Source organism: Chrysemys picta, chromosome 10 (genome assembly GCF_011386835.1).
Source record: "Chrysemys picta bellii isolate R12L10 chromosome 10, ASM1138683v2, whole genome shotgun sequence".
Lineage (NCBI taxonomy): Eukaryota > Metazoa > Chordata > Testudines > Emydidae > Chrysemys > Chrysemys picta.
The window spans coordinates 17,726,826-17,746,791 of NC_088800.1; the positions used below are offsets into that span (position 1 = coordinate 17,726,826).

At 40.4% G+C, this 19,966-nt stretch overlaps 1 protein-coding gene across 10 annotated transcripts in view; it reads right to left on the reverse strand.

Moving 5' to 3' along the window:
• ADAMTSL3 (ADAMTS like 3) overlaps positions 1–19,966 on the reverse strand; it is a 262,575-nt gene that overhangs the window by 103,120 nt on the left and 139,489 nt on the right. For all 10 annotated transcript variants that reach the window (XR_010590971.1, XR_006173311.2, XM_042845687.2 and 7 more), the window contains one exon: positions 3,898–4,024. Coding sequence is in view for 8 of the 10 variants with exons in the window: in XM_042845687.2 (XP_042701621.2) it covers positions 3,898–4,024 (127 nt within the window). In the remaining 2 variants the exon portion in view is untranslated. The remainder of the gene's footprint in view (positions 1–3,897; positions 4,025–19,966) is intronic.

Here is a 19,966-nt window from a genome sequence, read left to right on the forward strand (position 1 = left end):
GAGCATTTCAAAGACATCTTGGATGGAAAATTTCAGCTCTAATGGTCAAAGTTTGGAAAGTTATAAACGACCAAAACCAAGGTCTTGTAATGGGAAGTATCAGGCAACCTTAATATTAGGCGGTACCTACCAGTCCTACCTATATTATGATAAAATTTAAATTAGTTTTGTGATTAAATAAATTATGTTTTGGGATGAAATTGTAAAGTGACAATTAGTGACCAATGGTAAATTACACATTGACAGTAAGAAATAATAAGTAATGAGAAAATTAAATTAAAATAGTTTGCATCTAAAATCTTTTGTATAAAGTGTTCAGTGAAAAAATGACAAAAATCAAAAATCTGCAGCTAGCAAAGACTTTTCATGAACTGAGTAAGGCCAGATTTAATTAACTCCACATTTCAAATTCCATTTCCTGCTAGTGTCAGATCCAACATATCTAGAGACTTATTTTTCTCTTAAATTTTAATACCAATTCTTTTTTTCAAAATGTCATTTAAATATTGTCTCTGGATAAATGTCTCGTTTTTCCATAATAAAGCCTTTGGCTCTCGTCCTCTCCCCAAATCTTTAATTTGCTTCACTGTATAATGGATTTTACATCTCATTCACAACCTTGCATGCTCTCTCTTTAACAGAGAGACATCAGCATGCCAATGTCAAGCATCTCAACACTAACCCCACAACATTCCTAGATACAAACACTCTCTTGGCAAAGTTTTCTTAAGGGCTTCACTTATTATGTACGCCTTTACTGATACACTATCGCAAAAGAAACATGGCTTTATTTCCACATTTCATTCACACACAGGATGATTATATGGAACTACTTCCATATGGTATGTGAACAATCAAAGCCAAAAAAATGTTTTAAGTCTGCTAGTATCACAGCAATAAGGCCAAGGCAAGAGTGACGTCTCTGTGTGTGTTGTATTGCTTATGTGTCTGATATATTCATTTTTATAACCAAACCTACCACAATGAAATATAACATTTAGGAGAGAGAAAACAGCCAAAGAGAAAAGCTTTTGTTTGTCTGCTGCTCTCAAATCAAATCCTTCTTAAGAAACTGTCACAGCAGAACAGAGAAAACAATGAGCTATGAGTCTAATCCAAAGATGTCAAAGACAATGGAGGAGTCTTTCCACTGACTTCATAAGGACTTTAGATCAGGCCCCCAATCCTTAGCCATGCTGCAAGATCACAAGAACTGAACTAGTATTTACTTGGACCATTTGCCAACTATCTAACCACTACAGTTCCAAAAACCTGGAACTCTGCTCCTATTTACAAGCTCTTTCTATTATTATTACTAAATATAACCTGAAACTCTACTTCAATTATCACACATTGGCCACATTCCTCGGTCTGACAAATTTACTGTGTGCTACAGAGGTGGCACAAAGTGCATTTAAACCACCTGGGTTTTACCCTAGACAATTCTCCCTGTGTAGGGGAATCTCTGCTGGTTTAAATGTGGCGTAGCCACCTCCTATGCCAGCTGTCCTCCACCCCTGGCATAATGGGAGGAGATAACACAGAGGCAGACATGTTGTGCACAAGGCTGGAGTGGGAGGGGGCATGGTGGAACAGAGATCCATTACACCTGATCTCCCATTACAGAGCCTATGCCAGCAGCATAGAGTAGGCCTCCTGCCACTCTGACTTGCACTGCGGCTAAGAGGCTGGGGGTCAGGAAGCCGCACCCTACACCTTGTGGCTGCCATTGTTCACTATGTCAGAGCTGTGCTTGGATGCAGCAGAGAATAAAAAATAGACTTTACTCAGACCTGTTGGGCCACATTCTATTCTCAGTTACATCCATTGCAAACCCCATGGAAGTGTATGGAGTTGGAGAGGTACCACTGAGAATAATGTTTGGCCATGCATAAAGAGGCCATATGTCCTGATTTTTCATTTGATGTCCCAATGTCCCAAGAACTTGTTTGGGTACACCTGAAATGTCCTATTTTGATTACATTAAAAACATTTGGGTTTGTAATAATTACAATTTTTCTTCCTGCTAAATTAAATAGAATTTGCTCTGTTCATTGGGGACAAACAGTCTATTGAAATGAGTATGTGTAGAGTGAAGAGAACAGTCAAGTGAGCTGCTGTTTTGCTCTACATGAACATTAATCACACCTGGTCAATGTTTTATGATGAACACATTCAGAATACTAAATTACTCGATAAAAACCTCCACTCCAAGAAATATGCCTGTGTCACTACTGAGTCAGAAGGTAGCACTAGCAACACTAGTGCAGATCAAATAAATTATGTGCTTTTGTCTTCTAGAAAAGAATTTCTTGATCCTAAAAAGAATTGCAACAAATGTGTCCCTTTTAAAAATCTGGTTACATTAGCTATACATAATTGTCAAATAACAAGAAATATAAATTACAATGTTGGGGAAGCTCTGGCATGAAATTTTACAGCCGAGTCTACGTCATCACAATGTAATGTAACGTGCATCACCAAGACAAACTGTATGTAATGTATTTCAAATTACATTCACATTTAAACAAAATGTAATATACAAGCTATGACACAGAAACAGCATGAAATATTTAGAGATACTGCAACAGGTATTACGTATGACTTTATGTACAACAGCTCTTTCCAAATCTTATTGATAGTGAATGGTTCAGAGGCTGAATTACAATGATTAACCCCAAAGTGCTACAATTGGTGCAGCCCTCCAAGATGGCAGTTACTCCACTCTTGATCATTGCTAAAATGTCTGTTCATACTTGCACTGATCTCTCTGACTTCAGAGGGGCTAGACTGTCACTCCGCCCTATGCAGCTCTGCAGGGGAGTAAGGAGCCAATAGGGTCCCATTCCACTGCATGGTACAGGATTTATCCACATTGTGAGTCCGGGAACAGTTGCAGGGAGAACAGGCTCTATGCAGCTGCTACTCACCCACGGTGAGTAAGTGGGAAGGGAGGAGGTGAGGATGGAGACAGAGAGGGAGTTGTGAGGATTAGAGAGCCAGCAAAGCCACAGCTCTGTTCACCCCAACACCTACTAGCAGAGCCAGTTGAACAGGAGAAGCAAAATATGAGCTGTGGAGAAACGGTCAGAGTGGTACCTCCGAGTTGCAAATCTTTCCTGTGGCTCCGCCTGAGGCAGCACAACTACATGTCGCCCCTCTACTCAAGTCTAACCCAAAGGGCCCAATTCTGCCTCCTTCTCACTCTGGAAAGTACCTTAACCCATGAATAGTGTTACTGAGGTCGACAGAACTACTGATAGAGTAAGGTACTACTCACCATGAGTAAAGGTGGCAGAATCTGCCACAAAATGTACAGATTGACTCAAACACACAATGAGCAGACACAATCTTAATGTGTCTTTAAACCTTGTATGTCCTAATTCTTTAAACCTTGTATGTCCTGCACCATGCAAGTAGTTAACTTGCCTCTGAACCACAATTGTCTTAGAAGCTTAAAAAGGGAGTAGAGTTAACTTAAAAACCAGGCATTTTCAACCACATGCAACAATTTCCATAAGACCATCCATAAGATGTTTCCATGATTTGAAAATGTTGCCAGTGTCACATATATTGCAACATGAGGATACCCTATAAAATGAGATGCATATCTTGATGGTTATTCCTGATAGAATAAATTGAATTGCTCTTAAAAAAAAAAAGGGGGGGGGAGAGAAAAAAAGCATATCTCAAATTCTTTCCTAGCTATACTCTAATGTGTGGTATCCCTCATGGAATTTCAATAGACTAATCTAGCACAGACTTTATAATAAGTAGCTTTGGATAACTGCAAACAAGTATATAGTGAAAAGGTCAGACTCTGCAATAGGTTGTGTTAATATATAAGCAGAAAACATAGTCAAGGATAAATCAACATAGGATCAATTTGCAACCTACTTTTTTCTGATGAAACATGTGCCTTAGCTTGTCCCCTCACAAGCCTGCATGTTGAACCATCTCCTGCACAGATTCCACAGTTGTCTTCCTTGGCATTACTCCCAAGTTGTCGATCACAGCCTACTGCCTGCCAACATCAACACCACAGTCAGAAGGAGGGCAAAGCTATAGTAGACATGCTCAGGTTTCTGGAATTTTATTTATTATGTTATCCTTTTGATTTTATGAGCTGGCCTCATTCTTTCAAAGCATACCTTGCTTTTCAAATTTAAGCTACATGGGGTCTTAAAAGCAATTTCTATGATTTTAATGATGAGTTACAACAATTAAATACATTAAGATATCCAAGCATAGAAATACAGGAGTCACTTTCCCACTATTTTCCCAAATGTATAAAGCTGGGTGTTATTCGCTACAACATACAGGGGTCAACTTTTACTTTGTTATTTAGAATTTGTCTTTCATCACCTGCTAAATTCAGTCTGAGCGAAGAAAAGCATGTAAACAACCAAAGCTAAATATTAAAGTAGCACATTGGTTTTAGATCCATAGTTAAGAAACTCCTGGCAGGTTTCATGATCTAATATCTTTGTTTTTCAAAATTTAACTGATATGGGCCCAGATCACCAGATAAGTTTTTTTTTTCCAGTTAGTTCACTTCAGCTATTTTGGATTTAGAAAACCCTAAAGGTTTCAATTCTGTTTTATTTGAGTTTATTTTGTGTGCCCCGTCTCCAAACTAAACTTCTTAATGCTGATGCAAATTCTACCTATGGAAAAAGAATCTTCAGAAAAGCGAAGTGTTAAGCAAGCTCTTTGAAAAAAATGTTAAATGAAAACCCTCCAAACTATAAAGCACACAGATGTTATATCTGTCCATTTTTATTTGAATCAGTTTCTTCATAAGAAATATGGGGCTCAGGAGGGAAAACAGTTTAAGAGCAGTACACAGAATTTATTAAAAATGTCTATTTGTTGAAAGGGAGAGCAATATTTTGTCCCACATATTTTTAACCTGAGATTTTATACCACGATATGTGCAGGTGACGTCAAATATTAAGTAACATGTTAAGTACTGTCTTGCAGCCCTAAGACTGCCTTGTATGACAAGCTGCTCTAAGCAAGTACCCCCCAAAGGTGCAGCTAATCTATTATGGAGAGAAATTCTTTACAAACCCAGAAGTGACAATCAGTGAAAAATGCCGTGGAAACTCGCAACTTACAGCCGAGTTAAAACTGTGAAATTGGCCCATACGTTCCCTTTGCCATATAAAAATGCATGGAAGGGGCAAGGTTAGCTGCCAAGAAATGACACATGCTTTCCTTGAAGAATTAGGGATGGAGTCAGCACACAAAAGGCAGAGTCCTACAATTTCTCTGTAAGCCAGAGATCCATGGACATAGAAGGCCCAAATCATGCAGACAGGTGCTGGAACTAGAGGTGCTGCCGCACCTCCTGGCTTGACGTGGTTTCCATCAAATACATGATTTATACTTTGGTTCAATGGCTCCCAGCACCCCCACAATCCAAATTGTTCCAGCACCACTGCAGGCAGATCCATAACCAGACATGAAGAGGTGGAGCTGCTCCATGTCTATGATTTTGCTCCCCACGTGCTACATGATAGCGAGGCAAATAGAGCACATTCTGCTTGGTAGTTCAGAACTGGGTAATGTGTCACAACTTGCTGAGTGGCAGGAATCTAAAGGATGCAACCAAGGAACCCTCTTGGGCTAGCCAGCTTCTACCTCCCCCTTTCCCCCAAAAGGGCCATCTGGGGGAACTGTAGCCTCATGGCTGGATCCTGAGTGTTGAGGGGATGCAGTGGTTACCTCACCACAAATTTGGACCCTTAGACTTTTGCTTTGAAGGAGACCACAAATATTTTATTAGATAGCTGGGTAACAGATGATATTTGAGATTCTGATTACTCAGCTGTGGTTTATTGCTTAAACCAAGCAGGCCTGTTTGGCATTGCTATATAATTAATGAGTAGCAGAATCAGCATTAACTTGCTTTTGAAGATCAAAAAACAAATGAAAGATAAGATACAAGAAATAAGGGAGAAGGAGCGATAAGGAAAAGGGAAAAGAAGCATTGTGAAAAAAGAGACAGGACGAGATTGTAGGGAGATGCAAGCTTCTCAGGACAATACCCATTAATTCAGCATTTTATTGTTAAAGAAACAATCAGTGTTTCAGCTTTGTTATTCCTGTCTCCAGGAGACTTATCAGCCTGCTCTGAATCTGAAATCATCCACAGCTGAAAGGAAGCAGCTCCAGAACTGGAACAAAATGATAGGAAGGCCAGAAGTTACTGGACTAGTTTCTCTCCTCAAAGTGGCTTGAAGTCCTCCTGAGACAAAGGACAGTCCCCCTGAAGTCAGTGGCAGAATTCCACCAATTCCAAGGGATCAGGATTTACCCCATTGGCTTCAATGGAAGGTGCATACAATTAGCTGAGTTCTGAATTAAGGTGAATGGCAAAACTAGGGTTCAGTACGAAGGGCTCAATACTGTTCCTACTTAGGTCAGTGGGAGATTTACTATTAGTTTCAGAAAGAGCTGAACAGGTGGCAGAAAAACAAACAAAAACAAAGCAAACTCTCAATTGATCTGCAACTACAGAGTGTGTATGACCTCTAAGCAGTATGGAGCATGACACACTGCAATTTTGGGCACATTTTGGGGGGCAACTCTTCAACTGATCAAGGCATTTTCCTTGACATTCTATGGAATATATGCTCCTCTAGGTACATATGAAGTTGACTAGGAGAAGAGGGTTATGAATATGCAAAGCAAAGAAAGCAGACTTCCAAATGCCTGCCCCTTAGGCTCTGATCTTTGATTTTCTCATTAACTGTTTTAAGAAACAAATCTTGTCATTTCTTAACCCAAGGGTCAGATGGTTTCTGAATTGGTTTTCTCTAATCTAGACACTATTTTATATACTGTGATATCAAGACAGAAAGAAAAACTTAGTTTAGGTTTACCAGGAAGGTGCTTACTTAAAAGGAAGTGGCTTTAGTATCATGGTAAGAATTGCTGCAGAATAATACATTTACAAGAGGAAACTCTTCTTTTTCTGCAAGTATGAAGGGCTTTGGTGTGTGCTAACCCGAGAGGTTTAAACCGAGTATTAATTTTAAAAAGAAATAAGTGCCAATCTTGAGCAATTATGCACAGGTCTGTGAAAGGGTGCAGAACAATTTAGATAATGTTGCCCATAAACAGCTTAACACATGAACAGTTGTAGAAGACGACAAATGCTGCCAACATTATACTTCAGGACTGGGTTAAGGATTTAAAAGTCAGGTATAAGAATATAAAAGCCAGGACCTCAGATCTTAAACCATTAATCTACCACCTGAGGTAAAAGACCAGATGTAAAATTTTACAGAGCCTAGGATGCCTTTATAAATTCCACTAAGTGCCCATCTGCATCTTTAGGTGCCTAAATATGTTTGAAAATCTGGCCCTTAGTCCCTTTGGAAATTTTACCTCAGGTCCATTAGCTCAGAGGTAGAATCAGACTCAGAACCCTCAATACTTGGTCCAGCCACTAGAGGGGGACAAAGAGCCCCAGTGTGTTAACATGTTACATTTGCATATACTTTATAAGGCAGAGAAGGGGTATGTTCTTGAGAAGGAGGATGACCCAGTGGTCAGGGCACAGGGCTGCAACTTAGGTTCACTTCCCTGCTCCACCACAGACTTCCTGTATGACCTTGGGCAAATCATATAGTCTTTTGGGGTATATCTATACTGCTATATCGAGTCTCAGAGCCTGGGCTAGTGGACTTGGCCTTATGGGCCATGGGCTGCGGGGCTAAAAATTGCAGTGTTTGGGCTTTTGCTGGAACCCAGCCTCTGAGACATATCAGAGTCCGGGCTCCACCATGGTCCTGAATTTCTACACTAGTTTTATAGCTCCGCAGCCTGAGCCTTGTGAGCCTAAGTCAACTGACCCAGGCCAGCCATGGGTCTTTTATCACAGGTAGACTTACCCTTTGGGCCTCAGTTCCTCATCTGTAAAATGGGATAACAACACTTCCCTACCTCACCGGTATGTTGTGAGGATAAATACACTAAAGGTTGTGAGGCTCTCAGGTACTACAGTGATGGGGGCCATCAGGGCTTGATCAACCATTTGTGGGCCCAGTGCCAAACACATTTGTGGGCCACCATGGCAAGGCAAGGGCCGGGGGCAAGAGCACAGTGGGACAAAGGGGCGGGAGCAGTCCCCAGAGCGAGGCAGAGGTCAGGGGGAAAAGCACAGTGGGACGAGGATGGGGGTCAGTTCCTGGAGCAAGGCAGGGGCCAGGGAAAAGCACAATGGGAGGGCAGGGGGAGAGGATTCCCCCCCTGCCCTGGGACAGCACGGAGCCAGTACCTACCTCTCTCCGCTGGAGCTGGATCCTTGAGAGCCAGTCCTCTCTCGAGCTGAGCTGCAGCTCCTCCAGGTAGCAGCAGCTGCTCTTCCCACCCCCCCACCCCGGCAGGGAGGCTGATTGCAGTTACTCCTGTAACCGGACTTTTAGTGTCCGGTCAGCAGTGCTACTCACAAGATTACAGTTAAGCATACGTGTACATGTTTTGCTGGATCGAGGCCTTAATGAACATGGCATACACAATAGGTCAATGTTTTCCAACGTGGATGCCTGACGTTAGCCTCTTAGATCTGTATTTTGATACCTATATAGAGCTGGCCTGACTTTCAGAGTTGCTGAGCATGAACTAATCCCACTGAAGCCAATAGAAGCTGCAGGTTGCTTGGCATCTTTGAAAGTCAGGCCACTTCTACTTGAGTGACAAAATATGCATTTTGGAGCCTAACTTTAGACACTCAGGTTTGAAAATTCTGGCCAAGGGTTTTATTGAAAAATAGTCAAAAATCCCTAATTTGGGATAAACATTTAAAACAGTTAGTGTTATATTTTGTTTCAGGAGAGAAATTCAGGTTGGAATCCAGCAATATGCAATAATGAATTACCTTCCTCAGCTTGACACTCCATGTCAGCCAGCCAGAAAGGTCTGAAGATTTTAATGATTAAGGCATTTGTTAGGGTTAATCTACCCCATATTGTTGGCTATTTACAGAGCAAAGGGATCAACTATAAATGTTATAGGCAGACTGGGAGAACATCTGCAGGCTTTCGGGGCATATTCAGAAATAATTATATTAGGTGATTTTAACATAGATTGCATAAATGAAACAAGTGACAATATAAGCTGTGTAATGTAAGAATAGGGACCATATTAAGTTATAAAAGAACCAACATGACATAATTATAAAAAGTGATAAAAATACTATAATGACTGGGTTGTAAGTAAATTCCCCCAAACAGATACATTGAACTGGTATGTTTTCAGAGAGAATCAGTGGCCAATATAATGTAATGTAACATAACTGGAAATTTAAAATAAAGAGGGTTTTGAGAAATGAGTGTATAGTGTATCTAATAAAGTTTTTACAATAACTGCATTGATTGGGCACCTGCGAATTTGGATAGACTGCAATGATTTTCTAAAAAATGTTTCAACCAGAAAATATTTTAGGGCTGGATCTGAATAAATCATTTTGTTACTGTGCTCTCTTAAATAGAAAGGTACTCGAAAAATATGCAGAGGACCCGACTGTCTGTTGGTATAAATCGGCAGAGTAGCACACGCTTATGCTAACAGTGAATAGAGCCCAAATCTTCAACTGCTTTTCCAAAATTTAATATAAGCTGAATATTGTTATGTTCTATTGTTATTAGATAAGATACAACTCAAACATACTACATTTTCTGTGGAAATACTGGAAATATTTCAACTGAGTTCAGGAAGCACAGGAGCAGAATTAGGCCAGGGTATAAAATACAATAATACAAATGTAGGAGAAAGATGAAATTGGTATATTAGAGCTGACTATGTAACTTCATAAATATTTCACAGCTGTGAATCCAGAAATCACTCAGATATTTCAAGAGCTGTTCCTATGGTTCTTATTCCTCCTAGTTTCGTTTCAACTGAGGAAGTAGATTTAAATGAAAAACACGAACATAGGATATTTAATTCAGATTTGTGAAGGTTAACGTACAATCTGTCAAATTCAAGAATTTTCATTTTTTAAACAGATGCTTACATTTAATTATAATGAGAAAATGGACAGGACTGGAAAGCAATAGCATTATTAATTAAGGCCCCAATCCTGCAAGGAGAATCATGCTGGTGGACCCCATCCCCATGCCAAACCCCCTTTTAGTCAACAGGACTCCATGCAAGCACTTGGGTTTGCCCATGCAGAGCTCAGTGCAGGATCAGGTCACAAGCTTCAAATCTTTGGGCATTTGAAAGGTTGTCAGAGCTGCATTTCTTAGGGCTGCTTAATCTTACTTTTCCCATCCAGCTTCCCACTCACCCACCCACAGACACAACCAGTTTCCTTGAAAATATGAATTATGCTCTTTTTTTGGTGTGGAATATTAATGCTTCTTGGGCACTCGAGAGTCATGGATACATACATTCCATGAACCATTGGAGTTAAAATGCACTAATTCCATTCTGAGTTTGTTTTATGACTGTGTTGTCTTAGACTAAGCTCCTTGGCACAGGGACAACTTGACTTTTCAGAACACTTCAGGACTGAAGACGTTATATACAATAAATAATAATTACTGCCTTGAACTTTCTTTGATGTTCTATAGTGCTCTAATTTAATGGATCTGCCTGTCAATTATTCATGTCCTGTTTCATTAATTCATTGTGCTTTTCAATAGTCTATATTCCAGTGGGCCAGAGGCAGTGAATGTCAGCGGGAATTGCTCTTTCTTAGCATGATGATTTTTTAAATAGAACAGAAATAGAAAACCAATTCAGTCTTATCTTACAATGACACAATTATCAGCCTACTCACTAGTGATGTATGGCAAGCCAAACAATGCATTCTGAAATCAAATTTCAATCTGTTCCCTGTACATTAGCACCTTTGAGTTTCCATTGCAAAGCTAATTTTGAAAGCTGCATAAATGTTTGCACTCGTGCAAAATGCTGGCAAGGAAATGAGAAAGAGAAACATGAAAATGTAAGTGAAAATCTCCCAAAGCAAAACAAAAACAAAAATTAAGTTAGGGAAAAGGCTTGGCTTCCTCTCCACTGGCACATAAGGGTTGAAATGCAAAAGAAACACCACATTTCTGCTGAGCAAGAAGACAGTCCACAGACAGGCTGGGTAGGGGGTAGTCCAGTGGTGCGCAAACTGGGGGTACACCCTTCCCTCCCCAGGGTGGGTGTGCAAGACATTCTCCTGGGGGGGGGGGGTGAAGAAGCTGGGATCTTGTGGGTCCCGCAGGATTCGCGGCCATAATAGCGGGAGTGGGATAAAAACGGAGTGGGTATTGTGGGGCAGGATTAAAAAAAATAGTCCTCCTGCTCCGCAAACAACATGAACGCCCAGGCCAGCAGCCGCCACTCTCCGGCCACCCAGCTCTGAAGGCAGTGTCGCTGCCAGCAGCAGCGCAGAAGTAAGGGATTACTTCCGTTAACAAGCGGGGGGGGAGGGGGAGGTGACAAATTCCATGAACAGTAAGTGAGGGCGTGATTGGAAGTCTGCACACCCCTGGGGTAATATATGATTCTCCTTCAAATGAGCTCTTTAGAAGTATTGTACATAGGAACATGGCAGAAGACATTTTGATTCAGGGCATAAACCAACCTCTAGCTATCAGGGGGTAGGAATAAATTTTCTCTGATGGCAGGTATCCCATAACTGTCTATTGTAGGGTTTGTTTGCTTTTTTTTTTTAACCTTCCTCTGAAATCCTATACCTAGTACTAGCCACTCTTGGTGAAAGAATGCTGTATTAGCTGCAGGGCTGCCCGGGGTGGGGGGCAAGTGGGGCAATTTGCCCCAGGCACCTGGCCCTGGAGGGGCCCCCACGAGAATATAGTATTCTATAATATTGCAACTTTTTTATGGAAGGGGTGCCCCAAAATTGCTTTGCCCCAGGCCCCCTGAATCCTCTGGGCGGCCCTGATTAGCTGGACCACTTGTCTGATCCAGGATGGCAAGTTCCATGTTCCTATATTCTGGGTGGACAGAATGTGAAAGGGAGGCAGTCAATGGATTTGCCCACACTATGGATCCATCAAGCCACAAAACCCCACAGGAGGTGGTGATCACAAAGAGCAATAGCTGCTGCTTTAATCCTTCAGCTAGCTCCAGGTTGCCTCACAACAGTTTCCCCACCCAAAGTATTTTTAACTGGGCTTTGAATGGGGGAAACCAAGATATGACATTTAATTTTCTATCTTCAGCTTTACAATAGTAGGAATTAAAACCGAGCTCAGAAAAATAGCCACATATTGCAAAAGGCAACAAGCACTGTGTGAGATAAACATTTCCTCAGCAGTCTCTGGCAGAAATCTGTCCTTCAAGCATTGAATAAGCTGAAAAGGGCCATAACATTTTGTTTTCCTTTTTAACTACAAACGTTAAAAGAAAGAGTGTGGCAAATCCCTAAGTGCTTACTCAGGCAAATTTCCTTTTAAATCGATTGGAATTTGCCTGCTTATGCCTGATTAAAATCCTCAGGACTTTCAGAGAAAAAGGATGTAATTTTTATTTTTACTTTTTGTAAGCCACAAAATTGAAAAGTAAAGCTATATTGGAATTTATGCTCACATATGTTCACACAATGCACAGCTCTTATTCCATGAATGACAGTTACCTACTGTACTTTCTCCCGCCTTATTTGTCTGACAACAAAACCACATGACAGGCAGACGTTAAGGATTTTGGCATCTATACAACAGATAGTGAATTTTAAATATGGTCATGGGAATTCCTTTTTATGACCACACAAGCATGATTATAAAATCCATCATGGGGAATTTATACTGCATCTTACTCTAACATTTCCCATGTATCTTTGCCCTGTTGTAAATTGCAGAGTCTATCATGTAAAGCGTCTCTCTTCACTCACAATGTAACTCATGTTCAACCTTCTGAATTATGGTGGAATCAGCAGATAGCTTATTTCTAAAACGGTTGAAAGAAAAGTCAAGTAGAGCATGAAGAAAAGGCTCACAAAGCTCCTTCTCCACACTGAAGATCAGCAACTCAGTCCCATGCAAAAGATGGGCAGATAACAGGACCTGCATACATTAAGGAAAATATCTAATCATTTACTGCCATCACTACTAGCAGATCACCTCCACCAGTGTTATCCCTAGCTTGGATGGCTCATTAGCTGCCAGAGACATTTTAAAATTTTGGTTTTGGCTTCACTGGACTCAGACTCATAGACTTTAAGGTCAGAAGGGACCATTATGATCATCTAGTCTGACCCCCCGCATCATGCAGGCCACAAAAGCTGACCCAACCCCTTTCCCTTGACTCTGCTGTTGAAGTCCCCAAATTCTGTGATTTAAAGACTTCGAGTCGCAGAGAATTCTCCAGCTAGCGACCCCTGCCCCATGCTGCGGAGGAAGGCGAAAAACCTCCAGGACCTCTGCCAATCTACCCTGGAGGAAAATTCCTTCCCGACCCCAAATATGGCGATCAGTAGAACCCCGACCATGTAGGCAAGATTCTCCAGCCAGACCCTCATTGGCCATTGATACTATTGACCAGCGATGGCACGCTGTTGATAAACTCACGTTATCCCGTTAAACCATTCCCTCCATAAACTTATCTAGCTTAATCTTAAAGCCAGACAGGTCCTTCGCCCCCACCGTTTCCCTCGGAAGGCTGTTCCAATATTTCACCCCTCTGATGGTTAGAAACCTTCATCTAATTTCAAGCCTAAACTTCCCCACGGCCAGTTTATATCCATTCGTTCTCGTGTCCACATTAGTACTGAGCTGAAATAATTCCTCTCCCTCCCTGGTATTTATCCCTCTGATATATTTAAAGAGAGAAATCATATCCCCCCTCAGCCTTCTTTTGGTTAGGCTAAACAAACCGAGCTCCTCGAGTCTCCTTTCATACGACAGGTTTTCCATTCCTCTGATCATCCTAGTGGCCCTTCTCTGTACCCATTCCAGTTTGAGTTCATCCTTTTTAAACATGGGAGACCAGAACTGCACACAGTACTCCAAATGTGGTCTCACCAATGCCTAATGCATCCCAAGACTGCATTGGCTTTTTTCACTGCCACGTCACATTACTGGAGATGTAACTTGGTTAGAGACACAAGGTTAATACACTGTTTTCAGAAATCAGTACCCTTCAGTCATGCCATACTGCTTTGGGCATGAATACATGACACAGCATTAACAAGGCTGCAGCTACCAATGGGCTGTCTATTCTAGGGCTCCCACCTGTGGAACTAGACTGATATTAGTGACAGCGGGAAATGTTAAGAAAATTTCCCCGGAGTGAATGTGGCCTGACATGTATGTATGGGGCAAAGAAGTTGGGGGTTGAGAGGTAAAGAAGGGAGGGAAAGAAAAAATTAGGTTTGAGGCTTGGGGAATAGGAGCATAACATAAACCAAATTAATGGTTTACCATCAAGAGACATAATCAGATGCCCAAATCCCTCTGTCCTCAATACCAGGGAAAGGAATGTTAAGCAATGAAGAAAACAGAAGAAAAAGAAATACAATACCAAATATTCACTGCATACTAAGAGGGTCCTCAAAAGACTTCCCACATATTTTGCAACATTTTATATATGAAAGCAAGAAGCTAAAGAATGTGTTCCAGAACAGTAAATCCACTTCCATCAAATAAAACAGAGTGTTTCAAAACTATTTAATTTTTATGAAAGAACATATTAAAGCACTGGGGCAGCTCTGAGATTACAGGACCACCCACTATTGGAGCAAGTGCCCCTTCCCACACACCACTGTTTCCAGTTCAAAAATATACAGGATAGTCCAATAGGATCTCATTGAACTCAGTGAGAGTGGGTTTTGGCCTGATGTGGTTAATCTATCAGAATGCTGTCAAATAAATAAAATGAATTAATTAAATATACAGAATCAGATTACTCTGTCACCTGCTTTTCTGATTGGGTGCATACACTTTTACTTTATATGAAGGCAAATTTGGCTTAGAGAGATTTGAAGGTGATTAAGATCCCAATTCAGCAATATACTTAAGCACATACCTTAATTTAAGCATCTGAGTTGTGCCACTGAAGGAAATGTCACTACCCACATGCTTAAGTACCTCGCTGAATTGGGACCTACAACCACATCTGTGCAAAGCTAACAACCCCCACCTCCACAACAAAATAAAACACAGCAATCTGAGTACTAGCAGTCACTTAGATAAGAAAAGAGTGTGGATAAGACAAATTAGAGATCAGAGGGAATCCCCTACATATTTGACAGCTTTATAGAAAGAAGGGCTAAAGCGGTAGGAAGTAAAAGTCCCTGCAGGCAATACTCCAGCATTAGCAACAGTAGTTTGAAAAACAAGGTATCTGGCAAAAAGTTACAATTTCGAGCAAAAGTAGAAAGTTACTAGGCACAAAATATAAATAAAGGCTTCTGAAAGACCTTTATAAATGCCTTATTAACACTTTAAAGTGCCTTCACCGTAAGCTCCTTCTGATGCTTGGTGAACGGTGTCTGATGTGAATCATTAACTATACACACCCCAGGGAGTTCACATTGCAGGCACTTTTGGATGTTAATAAAGTATTTACACACACACACAATAATGTATTATTTTATTGTTGTGTGTATAAAAATTCAGGCTGAGAATACAAAGAAACTGCCTGAATTTAGAGGTCCGAGTTCCATTCAAAAGATAATATACTTCAATCAAAAGATGATATTTCCTCACAGACCCAGTTATGTCTACACCGGAGCTGGAGATCTAGCTTCCAGTTCCGGTAAGCCTACATACACTAACTTTGACTGCTTCAGCGCACTAAAAATAGCTGTGCAGCCCCTGCAGGATGGGTGGTGGGAAAGGCTAGCTGCACCAAGTACAATTCCATCCAAGACCCTAGTTTCTTATTTGGATGGCCAATCCATCCTCCACTTGCCCTGCTGCAGCGACACTATGCTAGCATGATCAAAGCTGGCATGTGTACATGTATCCAAGCAGGAATTACACCTCCAGCTCCAGTGAGACAGACCCACCATGAGAAGTGGTTATATTCTGAGACAATGCCAAGCAGCACCACAGAGAACATTCTTAATTGAACATGCCGCAAACCTTTACACACTATGAAAAGAAAGAAAAGTGAGAGGAAGGATGGTTTTGTCATTAAAGCATTGGGGTGGGATTCAACAGATTTGGGTTGAATTCTTAACTCTGCCATAGACTTCCTGTGGCAATACGCAAGTGCCTCAGATCCCAGTCATTAAAATGAAGTTAATAAATCTTCAGCCAGCTTTTGCCTTTCTTGTCTATTTAGATTGTAAATTCTTCAGGGCAGAGACTTTGTCTTACTACGTGGATGTATAGTACTTAGAACAACAGGGGCCCTGATCACAGTTAACACTTCTATTTGTGATTAAAATAAATAATAACAAAGATAAGGAATACATAGATATTTCCACGCATATTAGTGGCAACATTTTCCTACCAGATTTACATAAACTTATATCTGAAACATATTTTAACTGAGGTCTGTTATGGACCAATCCATTTAACTGATTCTCTTTGGGATTCTTTATACCAAAACATGTGGTTAGCTCCTGACCCACATTTGCTAATGGAGCTCACGAAGAGAATATGATTTTGGCATAAAAGCTATCTTAGCACAAAGCACCATGAAATCAATTCTTCCCATCAGTAACTTGCTTTAAGTTGAACTGCTAAGAGGATGGGGAAGAGAACTTGTGCCCTTTTTTGCTTCTTTCTGCAGCATAAAGACCTGAAAGGTTTTATTTCCTGCTGTTTTTCTTAATGAGAATTCAGCTTCTCTATAGCCTACAAGTGTCTAGGAGGACTGGAGAACCAGTAGCATCACAAAAGCCAAGAGCAACTTTATTTATTTTTGTTAGCAATTAAGAACTAAAAACAATTAATATTTTGGAAAAAGGACATTTTGGGGGAAACCTCAACACTATTTCCCCTTCAATTACAGTGTGAGAATAATAATATATACAAACTCAGATTCCAATCAAGTGTTCCAGCAAACCCAGTAAAGAACAGACTGGAGATACTTGATATTTTAAGGTTAAAAAAAAAACTATTAAAAACAAATTAAATCAAAAATATTTTCTGTGCTTCTTTAGACATCATAAGAAAGCAAAATAGGAAACAAGCCCTTTTTCAAAATATTTCTTGAAAGTTACATCTGAAATTGAACAATCCCTTAGTGAAAACAGTTGCACATTAAACAAACAAACCCAAAGGGAAAGTACACAAAATGCCTCAGACTAGCACTCTGAAGAAATAACATTCAGAATGAAGGAAGTCAGGTTCAGATCAGATGACTAATTCAATCTGATTTTAAGAATTAAACATAGAAAACAGGCAGGACAGACTTTTAACAGCTTATGACTACCATATTTAAGAGATCAAACCAAGAAATATTTACACCTGGGTCAGAGTGTGTTTTATTATTAATTATTATTATTATTATGTGGCAAGTGTGAAAGGTACCTACTTGGAACATCACAAAGTATATGACATACCAGTGCAGAACTAATCATGGCAGAAGTTGATGGCACTCCACATGACAGCTAAATTTATACCATATGCTACAAAATATAGCACAGTAACGATCTTTCTTTTAGACCACAGACTGGCTGACACTTGATGGAAAGTTCAGCTGAGAGTTTATATCAGTTTTGACCGGTCTGTGACAAAACTGCCCGGGTTATTCATTAGGACTCCAGTCTTTCAGCAGATGCACATACATGCTTCCAAAAGCATTGTTTCAGGTTAGGAAGATTATCAGTTCCAGGTGGTGAAATGAATAAGGAGTCAATTCTGTGTTTGGCAGACAAAATACGGCTACATGAGTTAAAAAAACAAAACAAAACAAAACAAAAACAAACAAAAAACACACACACACAAAAACCAAACTGGAGGGTTGGCTCTGATACAGGGTTTGTCACTGGTTAAATGATGCCCACATGTTTCTGACATGCAGATTTTTTTAAAACCTCCCTGCCCACAGATCTCCTGCACCCAGATAGACACAGCAGGAACACATTATAGGGAGAAGTAAGGTAGGAGTTGTGCTGCTGTGCTCATGTACAGGGACCAGCTAAATATCAGAAGTTAAGTGTGAAAATCTTCTTGACAGCAGACCTTTGACTCATTCCTGTTTAACATAAGAGCTCCAGATATTTTCTTTGGTAGCAGGAGCTACCAAAGGCAGTGGCAAACTAAGACAAGATTGAATGGTTTGGCTGAGGTGAGCCTCCAGCAGCCCCCAAAATAACTTAATGGTTTTCTCAAGAAGCTTTTCCTTGCTGCATTCTCCTCAGATTTTACTCTCCCAGAAGTACCAAACCTCTCTTATCCAGAGAGCAGTTTTGTGGTTCATATTTTTGTTTGATAAGGGGCTTTATTTAGTTTGAATCCATCTGTTAAGTGAAGTACATATAGTGAATGAGAAATCAAGCTGGACAACACTGATTTAATGCTACAGTAAATAAGTACTATACTAAGGAGAGTATACTAGGATCTGGGTTGAATGAGAGAATTAGTGAACCAGATCAACCCTACTAAGAATATGAAAACAGATGGAAGTGAAATCATGCTTATGTTAACAAGGCTGAGATCTTATAAAACTTGCCAACATTTTAAGACACTAAATGAGCAAAAACAGGAATAGTTGGAGAAGAGAATCAGGCAGGCCAATCTCCTCATATTAGTTTTTTGTTGCTCCCAGGCACAAAAGCAAAGATCTCCACATCAGCAGTGTGACATGTTTATTTAGATGAGTTAACTGTAAAAACACTTGCCAAGGTATTTGCAGTCTATGCCAAGTATATGTCAGGACTCAACAGATTGATCTTATAGCAACAACTGTGGAGAATCACAACTTGTGCTGTCTCTCTCCTTAACAGCTGTTGACTACGCAACCACATTTTGCAGGAAAGATTATATATCAATTTGTTTATTTTTCCTGCTTAAGTAGAGGTATTGAGAAACATTTGTGTCAGCTTCTGAGGAAGTCTCCAAATATTACTTTTTACTAGAGTGACCTCCCTTTTGCCTCATACCAAAAAAATATTCCACTCCCAACTTTTACAGCAATTGGTATTATTACATAATAAATGTAATGTACTGTCATTCAATATGATTCAAGATTTAAGAAGTCATGATATCAATTAGTCACACTTCTTTAATAAGAGAGTTCAAGTACTAATGAAACAAGAACTACAAGTTAATAAATCCTTTAAACCAGGGGTTCTCAACCTTTTTCTTTCTGAGCCCCCCCCCCATGCTATAAAAACTCCAAGGCCCACCTGTGTCACAACAACTGTTTTTCTGCATATAAAAGCCAGAGCACATATTAGTGGGTAGCAAGCAGGGCAATTGCTCAGGGTCCCATGCCACAGGGGAACCCACAAAGCTAAGTTTCTTAGGCTTTGGCTTCAGCCCTGGATGGCGGGGTTTGGGGCCCCAGGCTTCAGCTCCATGTTGTGGGGCTTCGGCTAATGCTGGCCCTGCTTGGCAGAGCCCCTGAAATCTGCTTGCGGGCCCCCATGGTTGAGAACCACTGCTTTAAACTATTAATTCAATACCTCACCCAAGTATAATACATTTTAATAATAGAATCATAGAAGATCAGGGTTGGAAGGGACCTCAGGAGGTCATCTAGTCCAACCCCCTGCTCAAAGCAGGACCAATTCCCAACTAAATTGATTTTTTTAATTTTTATTCTCTCTATGGAGCGAAGGCCCATACTGGATTGTGCCATTACAGAAGGATTTCAGCAGCAAGAGCAGGCTAAAGAAGGAATCTTATGTTTGTGCACAAATACGGATCAGAGAAAAAAAGTGTCTCACAGTTTATTGAGGTTGGATGAAATTATGAAGCACTGGACCCAAACACACAAGTCATAGCACAGGGCACACTAATGTTCTAAGCACCTATTTTTCCCCCAACAGATGCTGTAGAATCTTCGCCTGTAAGTTAGTAGAAACAACAATGAA